Source organism: Chamaea fasciata, unplaced genomic scaffold (genome assembly GCF_029207755.1).
Source record: "Chamaea fasciata isolate MVZ Bird 193981 ecotype frontalis unplaced genomic scaffold, bChaFas1.0.hap1 SCAF_1, whole genome shotgun sequence".
Classification (NCBI taxonomy): domain Eukaryota; kingdom Metazoa; phylum Chordata; class Aves; order Passeriformes; family Sylviidae; genus Chamaea; species Chamaea fasciata.
This window is the reverse complement of record NW_027094086.1, coordinates 47,412,996-47,431,065: the sequence shown is the minus strand read 5'-3', so window position 1 is coordinate 47,431,065 and position 18,070 is coordinate 47,412,996. Positions and strand designations below refer to the sequence as shown.

The following is an 18,070-nucleotide window of genomic DNA, read 5'->3' as shown; positions in this document are numbered from 1 at the left end:
TCATGATTTCACTTCAATATTAAATCTGCTTTTGCCCATCCGTTTGCTGGTGATTCTCTGAGTAACCTAAACCACTCATTTGTGACACTTCCCATGCCAGAACTGCTGGATGCTGCCTCAGACACTGTGGAAGGTAACAGACACTAAAGTACATGAGGCATGGGGTGGACACATTGAACAATGGAGGAGGCTGTCATCTGAATTGCACTTTACTTTCTGAACACAGTCCACACATCACACTGAATGGAAAAGGATTAACAGGAACAAAAAGTCATTAGCACCAGTCAATTAAAATCATATTGTACCAAAGAGGAAATCTTTGGCAGAACCAAGAGCAATAATCTTAATACAATTGTCTCCTTATGACTAATGTATCTTACAGACTTAACATTCTGCTTACACACTACTTTGTGTAAAATATTAAGCAGTCAGAAAGCCCATCAGAGATGTAATACATAGGGGTAAAAACTAAAATCTGTGTCATTGCTTTAGCCTGCTTTGTCTAGGCCTGCACATATGGATGCTAGAGTCTCTTCACACTAAATATGTATATATGCAAATGTGAGGCATAAATACATGTCTTCCAGGTCTAACAACTTCCCGTAATGAAGTATATAAATACCACTTCTGCAAAGGAGAAGAATGATTGAAGCTTCCTCAGAGAAAATTAAAGGTACCTGCTGTTCCTTCCAGGAGCCAGCAGAAGCTGTCAAGGGCAAAAGGAGAAGCTGGAAGCTTTCAGTAGAGAGAAAAATGGGCTGAGCACCTTGCAAGGTCCAGTTTTCAGGTTTGTGGGGTGTCACTAAGAAGTTGGCATCAGTATACAGAGACAAGACACGTTGATTCACAACAGGTCCTTTTACACATACACCTGCCAGAACCGCCACGTGCATTTTAAATCAGGACAATCTACCTACATGTCTGTACTCCTGCTTGCATTTGTGCACCACCTGCCACAACTGAAAAGTCTATATTCTGGTTATTTTTAACTTTATTACACTAAAACCTACATTCAGGTTTGAAAATGGAGGCCCTATGTCAATGTCCCTATGACTTCCCCTCAAGCACAGTTCAGCCAAAAAAATACCCTTCCCAATCCATGATGCAACCTGGCAGCGCTTTAAGCGCCTTTCTGTTTAACCAATCACTGCTCCCAGCAGTCTGACAAATCAGATGCATTATCTCTCCCCACAACTTCACTTCATGTCTGGACTTCAGTCTACTTCTGGGCATCCTTAATGGCAAATGTATCTTGGAACAGAAACCACTGGCCAATGCCCAGAAAAGATTTTGCTTTCACCTCTGAAATGCTGCTTTTCTCTAGTCCTCCCTCAGAATATTCATACCCTGATTGCTTCAGCAATATTTTTTTCTTTCAGAAATCTGCACCAGAAATACAGACTACAGACACGTTTCCTGACAAATAGGATACCACGGAGCAGTTACTCTATCTCCTCTCAGAGTGAAAAAACTACTTTCAAATTATGCTTAAATGATACAATTTTATTCACAGTGTGGCCATCTTCCGCCAGCTCCTTCTGCTTAGACACTTCAGCACTTCCAATAAGAAATTGCTACACAGTGGAAAACAAAATTTTTGTCCTTAATTTTTAGGTTAATTAAGTTGTCAAAGGAACAAAGTCGCCATGGAAGTTAATATTTGCTCAACCACTAAAATAATAGTTTGAATATTTCACATTTTCCCTTAGACAGTTAATATCATTGTTCCATTTATTCTTTTGGGAATAAGTGCAGTTGCCAGACACCCAACAATGAAATATATACAGCATCAGCGATACTTTCAGTGCAGCATAACTTCTGGGTCTGTAACACTTCATTCATTGGAATGACGTGATGTCAACCTCCTTGCTCTCCTAAACAAGACAATAAGGGAACTTATCTGTCGTGGAAAGACAAAGATGTCACACACTGAGCAAAACGAAACCGGCACCCTATCCGCAGTTTCGGGAGCACACTGGGATGGGCGGCGGGCTGGAGTGCCGCGGACTTCTTCACTCGTGGGGTAGTCCCGTCCGGGAAGGGCTGGTCCTCCGGCTCTCCCTGAGCAGGGCAGGGAAAGCAGAGCGCACCGTGTCTCTTCTTTCTCCTCCTCCTGCTCCTGGATCCCCGCACTTCCCTCGCTCCCCGCTCCCCCAGCTGCGGACCGGCAGCCAGCGCCCCCGCGCCTCCCTGCGCCCCGCCCGGCCCGTCCGAGACCGGGGCGGCCCCGCGCCCGCGCTCACCTTGTTGGTGAAGCTGGAGGCCAGGTAGAAGAGGCAGAAGGCGAGGCCGCCCGCCGGCCTCTTCAAATACATCAGTCAGCGCGGGCGCGGAGCCGGCGGCGGGCGGCGGCCATCGGCCGGGGCAGGGACACGTCGCCTCAGCGGCGCCGCCTCTGCGGGACCGCTGCTGCCGCCCGGCGGCCGTGCGGGGTCCAGGGCGGCCGTGCCGGGCTCAGGGCGGCCGGAGCGGCTGGCAGCGCTGCGGCCCGGGCACAGCCGAACCGTGCCCGGCAGGGCAGGGATGACACTGTCCCCTCTCTTCTGCCCTCGCGAGGCCCCACCTGGAGTGCGACGTCCAGCCCCGAAGCACTCGGCACGGGAAAAGACCTGTTGAAGCAAGTCCAGAGGAGGGATACACAGATCAGCAGAGGGCTGGAGAACCTCTCCTGTAAAGACAGGTTGAAAGACTTCGGGATGTTCAGCCCGGAGAAGAGAACGCCCTGGAGGGACCTTACACCAGCCTTTTAGTACCAAAAGGGACCTGTAAAGAAAGCTGCAAAGGGACTTTTCACATGGGCATGTAGTGGTAGGGGGAATAGCTTTAAACTGAAAGAGGACAGATTTAGACTACGTGTAAGGAAGATATTTTTCTATGGTGCAGGTGGTGAGATGCTGGAACAAGTGGCGCATACACTATCCCTAGAAGTGCTCAAGACCAGGCTGGACAGGGCTCTAAGCAACCTGATTTAGTTGAAGATGTTTAGCAGGATGCTCTGCCCTGGAGTGTGGTCAAGCGACTTGGACAATGCCCTGTTTACAAGGCTATCAGTCCAGTGATGGACTGAGAGAGGGCATCAAGCTGGTTTTGGTGTTGAATTATGATAACACCAGTCTGACACATCAACCCCGAATTTACATCCTGACAGTGAGGTAAAGATTTGGCAGACAAGCTGCTAAGCTGACCTGGAGATATATGACTGGCAGTCAGTCGCTTTACACTATACAAGTCCAGTCCATTTTCATATGGTTTAGTTCTTCTAACATATCCTTTCTTGGTGTATGAAGATTCCTCCTTTGGGTGGGACACCCCTCAGAGTTAGTCCTCAAGGCTGAGTGAGAAATTTCGCCCATGGTCATTTGTATGGGTGAGTAACACCAATCTCTGCTTTAATAACTATTTCTTTTTGTCAGTTTTAATAGAGTTGCTTTAATATAGTTGCTTTGTTAAAGTGCACTGTACCATCCTATCTTAGTAGTTTTATCTTCTATAGCAGGTAGTAAATAATTCTGATTAAGATCTCTTTTTCTAATAATTTATCATAATGAATAATTCATCTTTATATAAACAGACCTGGTTTGCCATCATTTATCCTACAGGACAAAGTTGTACAAAAGTTCAATCACACCTCTATAATTTCTTAAACCCCTGACAGTCTGAGGCTAAGATTGGATCCAGCAGCACCTTGGCTCCTCTCTGAGAAGGAGTTTAGAAAACAAGGGGGTCCTTTCTGCACCTCATAGCTCAATGGGAGGGCTTCACCAATAAACTTTGAAGCTCCCACTCCCACCCATGACAAGAATCCTTGCTTATTTATTGCAGGGGGCTGGACTAGATGGCTACCTTTAAAGGCCCCTTCCAACTTACTATTCTATGATCCTATGGTTCACTGGTGACGTGTGAACTATAAATATGCCAAGCGGGTGAGAAGCAGTGAGACACGCCCTGTCAGGTCATGGTTACTGGGTGATCTTTAATTATGGCCTAGTAAGCCTTGTTTTTCCCAGTCCTGGTATTAGGAAAGCCCTATCTTTGCAGTTCTTACCTTGACTTTGCTCAGGCAACACAAAGTACAGTGCCCTCTCTGTACATGTACACCTTCTTCTTAGAGGACAGAGCAAAGCAGCTAAATAAGGGACCTTATTTATGAGCATGGCTTAATCTAGAGACGGAGGCACTAAGTGGTCAAATCCAAGCCATAAAATGAGCCTGTCTAACCTGCTACGTTTAGCCTCAGAAGACAAGGTCAACAGAGTTCAACAGCTGAACAGCTGACCTGCACCAAGACAAATTCAAGTATTTGGGGGCATCAGGTGTGATCCTATCTGGTTTGTAAAGCAGTGGCCCAACACAGACATTGATTTCCAGAGCTGAAATGTTTGGTCCATCCAGGCTCACAGAGATCACTGATGAGCCACTGTAATGGATGTGTCACAGATGGCAGGGTAAGTGATACAGCATTTCCACTTTGCAGAGCACCTGTTTATGTACAAATGTCAAATGTGTATTTGGCAGGCAAAGGCACACTTTGCATTGTGGCACGAATTCAGCCTGTAAAGCTTTAAAAAAGAGTAAGTAAAGTTTATGGATATCTACAAAGACTAACATAAACATGCAGTAAGAGTACTTTTGACTTTTTAATACAGTGGGGTATCATTTTCATGCAAAATATTATTACAGTGATATCTGAGCTTTTAGCAGTATTTCTTAGTACAAGTGGGAGACTTGGGCACAAATTATTTACTTTCTTACAGCCAAATACAGAGGAAGGCTTGAATTCTTGTAAACCACTTACAGAGAGGGATTAAGAATGAAGGTGTAAATTTCTGCTAATGTTTATCAAGACTGGCTTGAATTACATACAAAGTAGTCACTATGGAGCTTTGCAATTATTTTGATAATATGAAAGGAAGTTTCCGCTCTATCTAGATTTTTAACTATTTTTATTGGGAGGTATGATTGTGTCGCAAATGATTTTGTTTACACATCATTTCACAGAATGTTTCTTCTTAACACAATTCAGTTCAAAGCTTGATCCATTCATATAAGAGGCCACGGAATGAAGGCCTAATCAGGAAATATTTAAGAGACTAAAATAGAAGACTTATTTTTGAAAATTAAAAACTTAATAACAAGACATAGATATATTCAGTCACTGTTCATGTCTTTCTGAATCAAAACCTACCAAAACCCATTTTCTTAATCAGTACTTGTAAAGCTGTGCAAGAAAAAGTATTTTTCCCAGGGCAGCAGGACATTGCTTTGATATTCTGCTCACAAATAAAACTGTTGATTTTAGACAAAGAAGATAGAAGGGAGCATGGCAGTAATCATCATACCCCCAAAGGCAGCTCCAAAGGGAAAGAAATAATCTCTTTCTCACCAGGGCTAAGCGCAGAGAGGGTAAGAAACATGCTGGTACTGCATCACCAGACAAAGCCACTCTTGCCAGCATTTGGCAGTGCTGTGGTAACCATTGAACCTGATGATCCTAAAGGTCTTTTACAATCTCAGTGATTCTATGACCTATAATGCTTTCGTGGCAAAAGCCTGTGTCATGCCTGCAGGTTTTGTGTTACAACCTGGGTCCCTACCCTCTTCCAAATGGTTTGTCTTTTAGTTGGGAACTTCCTGGGGTAATGGAGATTGTAATGTGTTACGTCATTGCAGGTTGCTAAGGGCAAATAAGAGGAACTTTGGCCGACAAAGCTGATTCTTGCATGGCTGAGAATTGATATGAATGGCTTTTAGTGGGACTGCCTGGCAGTACAGGGTTTGCTAGATGTAAAACGGGGAAGTTACATCTAGCAAAGCCCATACTGCCAGGCAGACCCAATATTTACATCATCCCCCAGCAGGCTGAGGGATGCCACAGAGGCTACAGAATCCCTTACCACTTCTGCCCTTGCAGCCACCCAGCTTTCCTAGGCTGGTTTTCAGATTATCAACAGTGACTGTGATGGTGCATTTGTCTGACTGCAGAGAGATACCTTCAAGAGCTTGTGATGAGCCAAGCCAGAGAAGATTTCTTAGGAATTGCTTCCTTCCTTTAAGGAAACTTGCACAAGTAGACCAAATGTGTCCTAGCAAAACACTATCCTGTTGCTGCAGTCCTGGAAATAGGGCATTTTAGTCACAATACTATTTTCCAGATAAACATTACATATGAAATTGAGATGTAAAAGGCAGCAGGTCACACATAAAGTATTTAAATTTGTATCTACAATAACTTACAGGATTGGGATCAAATTCATTTATTTGCTTATGGTTTGGTTAATTTGTTGAGTTTTTTCACCTGTTCCTTCAGTTACTTCCTGAAATAAAAACTATTTCATTTCACAGAATCAATTTGGAAAAGACCTCTGAGATGGAGTCCAATCTGTGACCAAACACCAAGCCGACTGGACAATGGCACTGACTGCCACATCCAGTCTTTCCTTAAACACCTCCAAGGGACCGTGACTCCATCACCTCCCTGGGCAGTCTGTTCCAGTGTCTAATCACCCTTTCTGGGCAGAAACTCTTCCTAATGCCCAATCTAAACCTCCCCTGGCGCAGCTTAAGGCTACGTCCTCTGGTCCTGTCCCTTGCTGCCTGGGAGAAGAGGCCGACCCCAGCTGGCCACAGCATCCCTTCAGGTGGTTGTAGAGAGCGATAAAGTCACGCCTAAGCCTTCTTTTCTCCAGGCTAAACACCCCCAGCCCCCTCAGCCGCTCCTCATAGGACATGCGCTCCAGACCCTCCACCAGTTCCGTATCCCTTCTCTGGACTCCATTTCATCCATTTATTTTGCCGCTGGCTTACTGTTTGGTTTGTTTGTTGGGGTTTTTTGTTTGTTTTGTTTTGTTTTGTTTTTTGTTTTGGTTTTTTTTTCCCTCCCAGCGTTCCCTTGGTTACTCCCCGAGATAAAAACAAACGCCAGATATTTAATTTCTCCCTTTCGCGTTACCGCCAGCCCAGCGCAGCCCGGCGCTGTCCCTCAGCCCCCGGGCAGGGGGGCCGGCCGGGGGCTCCGCCGCCTCACCCCGCAGGCGGCCCCGGCAGGCTCCGCACGCCGCCGGCGGGGCCGCGGCCGCCCCGGTGACATCACCGGAAAGGCGGGTCACCCGCGGCCAATGGGCCGCCTGACGGCCGCCGAGAACCGGGGAGGACCCGGAAGGTTTCGCAGTCGTAGCGTTGCTGCCCCGCGGAGAAACCCAGCTCCTGTCGCCCGCCCGCCCCTGCGTGCCCGATGGACTCGGTGGGAGTCGCCGCCGCCGCGCCCGACGCCGGGCCGGGCCCCGCCTGGCAGAGCAAGGTGAGCGCTGTGCCGGCACCGAGGGCCCGCGGTCGCCGCTGTCCGGGCTCTGGGGAGCCGGGGGAGCAGAAGCATCGAGGGCGTGGAGAGGGCGCTGCGAGGTGGTGCCAGCACCACCAGGGTCACGGGCAGTCGGCAGAGCGACCCTAGCGTGGTTTGCGGTTACCGGGAATTATCTCCTTGGTGGTGAGAGGTGTTGTGACAGCCTGATAACTGAGGCGCTTCCCTCCGAGGGAGCTGGAGCTGAGTGAGCTCGGCTATGTCGGCGGTAGGCAGCGAGTCCCAGCTTGCCCGGATTTGTCGTTCCCCAGTCCCCGCCTCCCCGAGCGAGGTGTGTGTGTCCCGCTGCGGTTTTGAGGGCTTGCTTTACCATGGCTGACCTGTCAGGGCTCTAGGAGCGGGGGAGGAAGCTGTGCGTAAGCCATTGCTGTTGGGTTATTCGAAAAGAAGTGTTACGTAGGTTGTATGTCTGCTTGTATGTAAACTTCCTGGGAAGGCTTTACCCCTGTCTCCAGAGGGTAGCGACACTGACAGACTGACTTTTTTCCTTCATTCGTAAGTGACTATCAACAGTTTTTCAACGCCAGTTTTCCCTATTGAGTTTATGAAACTACGCTTTGAATAGTTCCCCGAGTATCTGTAGAAAAGCCCTTACAAGATTACGTGAGCTTATTTTGGAGCCAGCGATAGCTAATTATCCTGATTATTGTGTTGCCACTGTGCAGGTATTGCTGACTTGAATAAAATGTTTACTTACAGTGTCCGTGGGGAGCCCCTAGCACAACATCAATATCATGTTCTCTTGCTGATGTAATGAGTGAACAGCTGGCAAAAGAATTGCAGCTAGAAGAAGAAAATGCTGCTTTTCCTGAAGTGGTTGCGTAAGTTTAAGTCCTGGATTAGTGCTCTCCATACGTGTGATGCCATCTTCTCTCTCTTGTGCATTTTATTACAATGTGCTCAGTGCACAGCAATATAGTAAATGATTTGCCTGTTGCCCCAAACTCTGCTTCTTTAGATCTTCTTCAGTGAAGATGGCTTCCTCAGCTAAAAGTCTTCCTTAGATTCTCTTTTCTGTTGCTCTTCCTTCCTTATTTTTGTTTTCTTTGCATTTTTTTGGGGGTGTTAACACAGTCTGTAAGCTATATTTAGAGATATTTCAGAAATGTTTTTTTTCTACCCTTCTAGGAACTCCTGTCAACAGTGTATGTTATTTTGAGAACTATCTACAGGTATATCACCTGTATCCTCCCAGTACCTGAAAGCTCTAAACAAAGGCCAAGAGCTTGCTAGTTCTTAAATGGTACAATTTTTTCCTGTCTTTCCTGTAAAGCAGAACAAAACAACACTGTTCGGGATGTTTTAAATATGTAAATAAGTATACACATGCATACACCTGTATGCCTTCTTTTTTTCCTTGAAGGACATCTTAAAAATAGAGCTTAATGCTTCTTGCAGAATGCTAAACAAGCAAAAGCTTAAGTAAAATTTGCATTGTAAATGAGTGGCATAGAGAAATGAAGTCATGATCTATTAATATTTGGTGTTGACTTAGAGAGGAAACAGACAGCTGAGATCCATTCCTTTCTGTGCAGCAGCTCTGGCTGAAGTCTGTTGTATAGAGTGGGAAAGTGGTATAAAACTGTTTCTGCTTAGATTGCTATGTGTAATTTTTTAAAAATTCCTGTTTTCGTCTTATGTAGTGCTGCTGAAGGACCATTTATTACAGGAGAAAATATTGACACTTCTAGTGATCTAATGCTAGCTCAGATGCTGCAGATGGAATTTGACCGGGAATACGATGCACAGCTTCGGCGTGAAGAGAAGAAGATCAATGGAGATAGCAAAGGTACCTTCATCAGAAGGAATATTTTTGCTTTGGAGCTATTCTTGGCACTTAGCTTAAATTGACAGAGCTGTGAGGAAGTAGCAAATCCCTGATAATCACAGACATGCCTATTTGTTTTGTTTCTCAAGTCTCCATATCCTTTGAAAATTACCGGAAGGTGCATCCCTATGACAGTGACAGCTCAGAGGACGAGGTTGATTGGCAGGATACCCGTCATGATCCATACAGAGCAGGTATGCGACAGCCTTAAACAATACAATCTCTTCAGCCAATAGACCTGAGACTATGACTGAGTTAAATTAGGTCTGGTTTTAATGTGAGGAGAGACACCAGCTGCATTTAAAATCAGGTCACCTCAATGGGAGGTGTCAGCAGGAGGTTGGGTGGGTAACTTCAGGCTTCTGTCTGCCAGTATATTTGCTTCAGTGGCTGAATCTGGCAAAATAACCGGTGAACATGGGAAGTCTTGTGGGATGTGCTTATATGGCATCTACGTTTGGATGATATAGTTACATATCATCTGCACATGATACTGAATACTCCTGTCATAGCATGCCAGAAATGTCTGACACTCCAGAGAAGACAGAGAAGTAAGTTGTAACATAGCCAAAGAAGCTGTCATGCTTAGCATAAGACAAGACTGTATTAAGATCATACAATTGAAGTCACTTATTCTGTTTTATAAATAAAATTACGTTACTTTTGTGGATATTGTGGGACTTCTATAAGCACTGGTTATGTTTGTTTAGTTGTAAAGTTCGGTTTATTATTCTCACTGCTGGCAGATAAACCTACTACTACACCAAGAAGGGGTTTTATAGGAAAAGGAAAAGATATTACTACAAAACATGATGAAGTGGTATGTGGAAGAAAAAACACTGCTCGCATGGAAAATGTAAGTGAAAAGTTGGGGAAACTTATTTTGTGTGTAAAACTGGAGAGCTGCAATTCAACCAAAACTAATGCTTGTCCACCAGTGCTGCTGGGAAGGGTGCTGACTTTTAGTTTTTCCCCATTGGATGAAAGCAATGCAGTCTTTGCTTTATTGGTTATTCACATTGGCAGTTCAAGTTTTGTGGGTTTTCTGTTTAATAATAGTTTGTTATTGAGCAGTTCAAGAATTTGCACAGAACTGTTTTGGCAAAACAAAACTAGCAGCAAGTTTTGCACACAAGCATATAAAACACGAAAGCTATTTTTGAAAAGCATAGATATTGTGTAATCTTTCTTCTAATTAATTTTGTCTGATAAGCCAAATAACTTATTTTCAGTGAAGTGTTCAACTTACAGCTTTTCAGTCTGTTCATCTGTAGTACGTACCTTTCATTTTCTTTAAAGTAACTGGTGCAACTTCTGTAAATAAGGAAATGCTGCAAGTGCTATTTTTGCAGAATGTTACGTAGTCTCTTATCAGTTTGGGCAGAACTTTGAGTTCTGACTTTAAATCTGTGTTTCTTAACATGTTGGCAACATTGCACAAAGTGGGTTTCACATAGGTCCAAATCTATGCCAAGTTTTTCCAAATCAGAATGAGAAGTTTCTGTTTGTGCCAAGTTCTGGCATCTGCTAGTAACAATGCTTAAATTCATATTATTTCTGCTTGTAGTTTGCACCTGAGTTCCAAGTTGGGGATGGAATTGGGATGGACTTAAAGCTGTCAAATCAAGTCTTCAATGCCTTAAAACAGCATGCATACTCTGAGGAACGTCGAAGTGCAAGGCTCCACGAGAAAAAGGAGCACTCCACTGCTGTATGTTTTTAATAAAGTCTCTCTATCTACTCCTTATCTTGTGTAATAGCTAAACGCTGCTGGGTAACTTCTTGCAACATGCCATTTTTAGTAAAACAGCTAAGCAACGTTATGTTAACGTTGCTGAAGGAAATTATATCAGCCAGCTCCTACTAGAAAAAGGCTCTTTGTTTGAGCTGCATTACTGTGAGAGCCATGTTGAAGTAAGAGCAAGCAGCTACTGTTTTTTTCTCTTTGTCTTTCTAAACTTGTCTCTTAATCAGCTACGATGAATAAACTGCCTGGAAGTTATTTCTAGAAACATCCAGAGGACTAATCCTCTGCAGTGGAACCATATGGCTCCAAATATCTGTCTCCATAACAAGTGTCAGGAACACGAGGTGACCAACTGACCTAATAATGTAGGAATTTACTTGATAGACTGTATTGGTGAGTTTGGAGTAGGGCCTTTGGTAATTCCGGATGTGGACTTCTTCAAATTTGTGTGTTTTGCTTTATTGTTACTTATATCAAAGAAATATAATACTTGAGATACTGTGATTCATTATTTGTAAAGGCTTCTTGAAAACACTGTAGAAAGTGCTGTTGAGCCACAGTCTATATGTGCAATTAGTAAAATACTCTATGTGCTGCTCAGCTGATGGGAAACTAAGAGTATTAAATCAGTCCTGAAGCAGCTTTGCATTGCTTCAGATGCTTATTTTGGTTTGGCTTTTTTTTCTCCCCTCTGTCAGTTGAGAGAAATTTTATTAATACATTATTCTTACCATTTAGTTGAATTCTTGTGATACATAAATATTCTAAACTTATGGTAAAGCAAAGAATTGTTTTATTGATTTGAGTATTCATATCTTGCCTATTCATTCTATTCATCTCCTGTAGGAGAAAGCAGTGGATCCTAAGACACGTTTACTTCTGTACAAGATGGTCAATTCTGGGATGCTTGAGACCATCACAGGTTGCATCAGCACAGGAAAAGAATCTGTTGTTTTTCATGCCTATGGAGGAAAGTGAGTATATTGTTTATTACTGATAGCTTTAAGTACAAGAGATGATTTAAAAAGCAGAAAACACAAAAAGATTTAAACTTCTGCATCTTTTTTATTTCTGAGACTTACAGGCTGTATTTGTGTATATGCAGATAATAATAAAATATGAAAAACAAATGATACCAACCATAAAGTAAAAAAAATCCCCACTTTCCTCCTTGGAGGCTATTAATGAATAGGGACAAATCCACTGTGCCTTTCTGTGGAAAAATATGTACTCCTTTTATAAAAAAGAAATCTTGAGATTTTTGAGAAACTCTTTCCACTGGCCTGCCCCAGACCACAGACCAAAGAGCTGTTGTGAGGATCTTAGGCTACCTGAAGGTTGTCTTTCCATAGAGATTGCTCTGTTGTCAGCTTTGTATTGGCAGCTTGGTGGAGGTGCTGTTTGTTACTTTCAGGTTAACTTGGGAATACCGTTGGGATGCTGCTCACTTCTTGAATCCTTCCTGCCATACTGGGAGGATTAGAGTGCATTATGGCGATTGTATTGTGTTTAACTGACTTTAAACCAGTGATGTTTGAGAAAGAACTAATAAAACTCAAATAGAGATAATGTATTTAGAGATGTCAAGACAGAAAGTTAAAGTTGGGGAGAAAAGATGTGCCTTAACAAATTTGGAGAGGTAACCTATTTCATAAGCAATTTATAATCAAAATGCCAAAACCCAAACATTCATATGTAAGTTTAATCATAGAATTGTTATAAACTCAAGTTGGTTTCTAAATGTAATAGAAAATTAAATCCTCTCTTCTATTAAAAATTGCTGTATGTTGCAATGTATAAAAACCTAAACCCATGCATTTGCTTGTAAATATGTGAATAGTTAACTTGGTTATATATTTGTCTTTTTCCATGAGCAGTGCAACTGAAGATAAAGTTATTCCTCCAGAATGTGCCATCAAAGTGTTTAAAACAACTCTTAATGAATTCAAGAACCGTGACAAATACATTAAGGATGACTACAGATTTAAAGACCGCTTCAGTAAATTGAATCCACGGAAAATTATTCGTATGTGGGCTGAGAAAGAAATGCATAACTTAACAAGGTAAAGAAAGAAAAAGGAAGTGTAGTTGCCAAATGCCTGTCAGTTTCCTATTCTCTGTTTAAGGAAGATGCTGTATGTCTGGGTATTTGACTTTTAGGCCAACATAATACACAACCTGGTACAGATTGTATAAGCCTCTGGGTTTTTTACAGTTTAATAAGCTGTCTGCATCTTCAGTGATTTTGCGGCAGAATTTACAGGCTCATGAACTTAACAGGTTCTAGTTGTAAAAGTGATTAGTATTCAGGGAGCACTTTTAGATTCACTTATAACTTCAGAATCTGAATTTTCCTGTGTAAAATACTGTGAAATATATATAAAAATTTAGTTTTCAGTTCTCTCAAAGACTTTGTTTACTCTGGATCAAGTCTCTCAGATTGCAAATGAGATAGCAGGAACTAGAACTTCGGGGACTTCGAAGCTTTTGTTCTGTTTTTCTTAATCAGTATCTATTTTCTGATCCACAGAATGCAAAATGCAGGAATTCCTTGTCCTCAAGTGGTTATCCTTAAGAAACACGTCTTGGTTATGTCTTTCATTGGCCAGGATCAAGTCCCAGCTCCTAAACTAAAGGATGTAACACTTAGTAGTGAAGATATGAAAAAGGCCTACTATCAGATTCTTAATGTAAGATGATGCTGATTTCTCCTCCAATTCTGGGTTGTATTTTCTTTTAAGGGAATAACTGTAAGGACAAATGAGCACTTATTTACTTTTCAGGATGCTTACATAATTTTCAAGATACAAAGTCCAAAGTCTTATTTTGCTGCTGTTTAATGTGTGACTTAGAATCAATAAGAAATTATGCACTGAAAAAAATATAATTAAATTTAATCTTAATCTGAGTGGAAAACATACTGGAGTTTGATGACAAACAGATGTTTTGCAGCAGAGGAATTGTGAGCAAGTAGTCCTCCTTTTATAGAAGCAGTATGTGGTTTAGAAAATTCTCCAAAGTCTTTCTGGGCTTATCAAACACTTAATTTACAATTCTTAAGCACTCTCCAGTGGATGGCCTGCCCCCTTTTCAGCAAACCTAGAAACTGGAGAATTAATTAGAATATTGCATAGTGAATGCTTTAATTTCCTATTATCTCTTGGTTCAAACACACACCTGCTAACTGTCCACTCACTATTACGTTATTAAAAAACCCAACCCAGCAACCAGCCCCACAGCTTGGTAATTGGAATGGTCTAGGTCTCAAATAAATACAGCTGTGAGCAACACAGCTGTATTTTAAGTGAATTTGTGTACTGGTTAGGATTCAGTCTCTATAACTGTGATACTTCTTTCCTATGCGATAGAAGTGAAAATGGCATGTATTTAGAGAATGTGCTTATCTGTCTGCTGCACTTGGATTTCTTGGCAGAACTGACCTGAGTTTACCAGAGTAGCTCTTCTGACTTTGCCAAAGCTCAGTGATAAAAGCTCAGTTTTCTGGCAGTTTGCCAAAACTGCAATTCCCTGAATGGAAGTGTATTGAAGACTGGGTAAAAGTTACGTAAATTATGTGGGTGATTAGGGAAAGGTGGGGTTGTTTTGGCTTTTTTTTTTTTTTTAATATAATCATGCTAGCAATAATTATTTGAAGTATAGCCTACTTCCTTCATCAATTTGGTTCCTTGCAGATGATGCAGCAGCTGTATAGGGAGTGCAACCTGGTCCATGCAGATCTGAGTGAATACAACATGCTTTGGCATGATGGGAAGGTGAGTTTGTTCTTAATTTGGGGGGAAAATGTTTAATCTACCGTGAAATACTAATACAAAGTGAATTGCTATTTCTCTGTGACTACAGGTCTGGCTCATTGATGTCAGTCAATCTGTGGAGCCAACCCATCCTCATGGACTTGAGTTTTTGTTCAGAGACTGTAGGAATGTTTCACAGGTAGGACCTCTTTGTATGACAGTCTTCTGTTATGCTGCATGTTTTCAAAGATACAACATATCGTAGATATATGGAAGATTACTCTTACACATTTTCCATGCTGATAGCTTCCTCCTCTGAAAGTGAAAAGAAATGTAGAAAAGTAAAATTACCCCACTAGAACTCAAACTTCTTTCAGTTACATTTATCTGTGGGTCAACAAAAACAAAAATGTAATTTTGGGTAAATGTAGTAACTGGGGAAAGTCAAAGGAATATTTTGTTCTCTGTAGTAAAGTGTTTAATGTGTGTTCTTTATATTGACTAGTTCTTCCAGAAAGGAGGCGTGGCAGAAGCACTTAATGAGCGTGAACTCTTCAATGCTGTCTCAGGTTTAAATATTACAGCTGACAATGAAGTAGACTTCCAAGCAGAGGTATAGCTTTCTCTGTCTAACAATTTCAATTTTGTTAGCTATGGTAGCTGTTATAATAGCTTAACTTTTCACATTTAGTTTGTGTGATTGGTGTGAGCAAAATTTCAGCAGTCATTCTGCATCTCTTTTTAAAACTTTGAGTATTTCAACCCAGTACAAATGTTTACAGAAACTCATATTGACAGACATCATCTCCACCCTCTTTCCTGATCCTGCAGCTCCTAGGCAGAAAAGACTTCATGTTGAATATAGTTACCTCATTCCAGCATTAAGGCAAATTTAGTGATCTGTTTTAGCTTAAAAGCTGTTGTCTTACCTTACATACATTAAAGGTTGTACAGCAAAAGGGAAGTTGGGTTAAAAATAATTACTCTACCACTTATTTTTCATGGTTTAGATGTTAATTTATTTGAATTTAAAGTTTAGGCTAGCATTTTTAATTTTGAAGCTGAAAATCATGCTAATGTAAATATGGACTCAGGAATCTTTGGTCACTGTTGGCTTTTAATTTTCAACCTTTGGCTGTAACTCCTCAAGGCCTGCATCCTGATATCAGATTTAAAAAAAACGAGTTGTCAAACGTTCCATATTTTCTAATTAAAGTAAGGGCAATGTGGCAATTGTACTCTCCCTAATTGCTAATGACATTGTAGGTTTGTGCTAGTCCAGCATGGAGTATGTGGGAGCTGGAAATTAGGTGACTCCTGGGACAGGTGGTGAACGTAAGAAAGAGATAAAGGGAACACAGTGTCACAGTTCCACAGGCTCTGTGTCATTGGATAAAGGCACACTTCTGTGCTTTGAAGAACACAACTTAAGTCTTAAGAAATCACCCAGTCCTCCCTGCAACTTGTGCATTTTAGTTGTGTAGCTTCAAACTGTGAAGGAGTCCTGCCCATTTTATTAACTTTCTGAGAACAGATGTTTCAAGGTGTCCCTGGCTGTATTTGAGCTGTTACATGTGACTGAATCTTTGAAATAGCAAAATTTTACATACCTGCTCTGGCCTCAAAAGCTACTTTTCAATGCTGTTCAGAAGGCTTCTGCAGCTAGCATGGTTTTATGATTTCAGCATGATTTTGTTTTTGGCTCTCTAGATTGAAGCTTTGGAGAAGATGAATGAAGATCATGTGCAGAATCATGGAAAGAAACTGTCAACGTTTTCCAGTGATGGAGACCCACCTATATATGATGAATAGCACTGAGTTTATAGCAGCTGATGAAACAAAACACAAATTTACTGCTTCTAACTATGTTGGTGCAGTGATAAATGTCAACTGCCAATGTCAAGAGAGTGGTTGGCTGGGAATACCAAAATGGAAAACACAGCAAGCATATGGTGATGCCTCAGTGGTTTGCTTTTTTTTTTAACTTGTCCCACACATCAGGCTGGCACTGTGAGAATGGACTGTCACTACCACTTTTAACAGACTGACAACTTCACCAATTGCCCAGTTACATTAGAGTAATGCAGCTCAGATGGTCATATTTTGCATGATTCAGAGCTTACATATCTTTTAGTCTAAAAAAAAAAATTTAAAAATCATCTATATTGTCCACAGTATTTAGTGGGAAAGCACACTTTAAAGAGTCCCTTTTTTTTTTTCCTAATGCAACTTGAAAAACTAATGAAAAATTGTGTATAGACACAATGTCTTTCATCCATCTCCACCAAGGGCAAAATGAAAAGGCAAACTGTGCACTCCAATCATATGAAAATGTAAATTTAGCAAAGTAATATATTTATAAATGTAAAAGTCTGGACTTTTTCATTTGAAGTACAGGGAATGTGGCTCTAATTATCTCTGTAAATACTGTTGGGTATTACATGGGAAACGGATTTGAATCCAACCAGCAGAGGACTTTCTTGGTGACATGTCAGGAAATTGTGAGTCAATGATGTATAATAGTCAGTTCAGGTAGCTTCATTCTTAGTACACAAATGGTTCCAAGAACTTACTGCAAGCCAAAACTAAAACTATAATAATTCTGTCTCTACCTAGGATATCAGTTTGGAGCATCAAATGTTCTTGCCCTAAAGATAATCCTAGACAAATCTGAGTATTCTTTTTGCACCTGTAAGCAAAAAAAGCTCTATTTAGAAATAATGATGACTGATACTGGTTTTCACAGTTTATTTATTCTTAATGTCAGTCTTTTTTTTTTTTTTTTTAAGCAACTTCTAAAAATCTACTGATGTTTCTCTCCAAAAAACACATTTAAAGATGAACTGAGGTGGGATAGTTTGAAATTATGGAATTCTAATCAACCTCTTTTTAACTGATTTCTGGTTTCTAGTTTCTGATGCTGCTCTTTATCAAGCGGAATATAGTGATGCTACATGTGACCTCACAGTGTGCTGTGAAAGTGACTTTTTTATCTCTTTTTGTTGGAAAACTGGTGGTGAAGTAAAATCTTAACATCTTATGGTGGTATTCTTGCATGGTTCTTTGCATCACGGTTCTTTGCCTTCATTGATCTTTGGTGCTTCACTAGAGCAATCTTAGGGCAGGACAACACCTATTCCTTACAACAATATAAAAATGACTGTTTGGGTGGGTGCAACATGAACAGTAAACAACCTTGTTCTTGCCGGTTTCATCCCAACACTTGGATCCTCTTCCTTTTTCTAAATCAGACAAGTATCTTGCATTTAACCCTTCTTTTGAAATAAAGGAACTTGTATCTTTCAGATACTTAAGTCTGTGCTGAATTTCTCAGTGAAACAGTTTCCCAAAATAATGGTATCTGGGAAAGACCAGACTAGGTACTG

General features: G+C 41.4%; 2 protein-coding genes across 7 annotated transcripts in view; one reads left to right on the top strand and one right to left on the bottom strand.

The window, feature by feature from the left end:
• Positions 1-2,353, bottom strand: part of TMEM241 (transmembrane protein 241) — a 55,662-nt gene extending 53,309 nt beyond the window's left edge. For all 4 annotated transcript variants that reach the window (XR_010720701.1, XM_066182487.1, XM_066182498.1 and 1 more), the window contains exon 1: positions 2,244-2,353. Coding sequence is in view for 3 of the 4 variants with exons in the window: in XM_066182487.1 (XP_066038584.1) it covers positions 2,244-2,315 (72 nt within the window). In the remaining variant the exon portion in view is untranslated. The remainder of the gene's footprint in view (positions 1-2,243) is intronic.
• Positions 2,354-7,127: 4,774 nt separating this feature from the next.
• Positions 7,128-17,724, top strand: RIOK3 (RIO kinase 3). 3 transcript variants are annotated; one of them, XM_066182464.1, is made up of 13 exons: positions 7,128-7,297; positions 8,057-8,178; positions 9,001-9,146; positions 9,275-9,379; positions 9,932-10,041; positions 10,753-10,896; positions 11,779-11,906; positions 12,810-12,995; positions 13,463-13,622; positions 14,625-14,705; positions 14,794-14,883; positions 15,190-15,297; positions 16,395-17,724. In XM_066182464.1, exons 1-13 carry the CDS (start codon positions 7,232-7,234, stop codon positions 16,494-16,496), a joined length of 1,548 nt encoding a protein of 515 aa, XP_066038561.1. In that variant the 5' UTR covers positions 7,128-7,231; the 3' UTR covers positions 16,497-17,724. The 3 variants fall into 3 exon arrangements, with proteins under 3 accessions (XP_066038561.1, XP_066038569.1, XP_066038574.1); XM_066182472.1 differs by lacking the exon at positions 7,128-7,297 and adding an exon at positions 7,542-7,565; XM_066182477.1 differs by lacking the exon at positions 7,128-7,297 and adding an exon at positions 7,614-7,630.
• Positions 17,725-18,070: the final 346 nt, after the last annotated feature.

What these genes read in the sequence shown, in the direction of transcription:
- RIOK3 (XM_066182464.1), top strand. Translation starts at nt 7,232, where the DNA reads ATGGACTCGGTGGGAGTCGCCGCCGCCGCGCCCGACGCCGGGCCGGGC. An exon ending in GCCCCGCCTGGCAGAGCAAG is followed by an intron (nt 7,298 to 8,056) that starts GTGAGCGCTGTG and finishes GTTTACTTACAG; the next exon opens with TGTCCGTGGGGAGCCCCTAG. An exon ending in ACTGTAGGAATGTTTCACAG is followed by an intron (nt 14,884 to 15,189) that starts GTAGGACCTCTT and finishes TATATTGACTAG; the next exon opens with TTCTTCCAGAAAGGAGGCGT.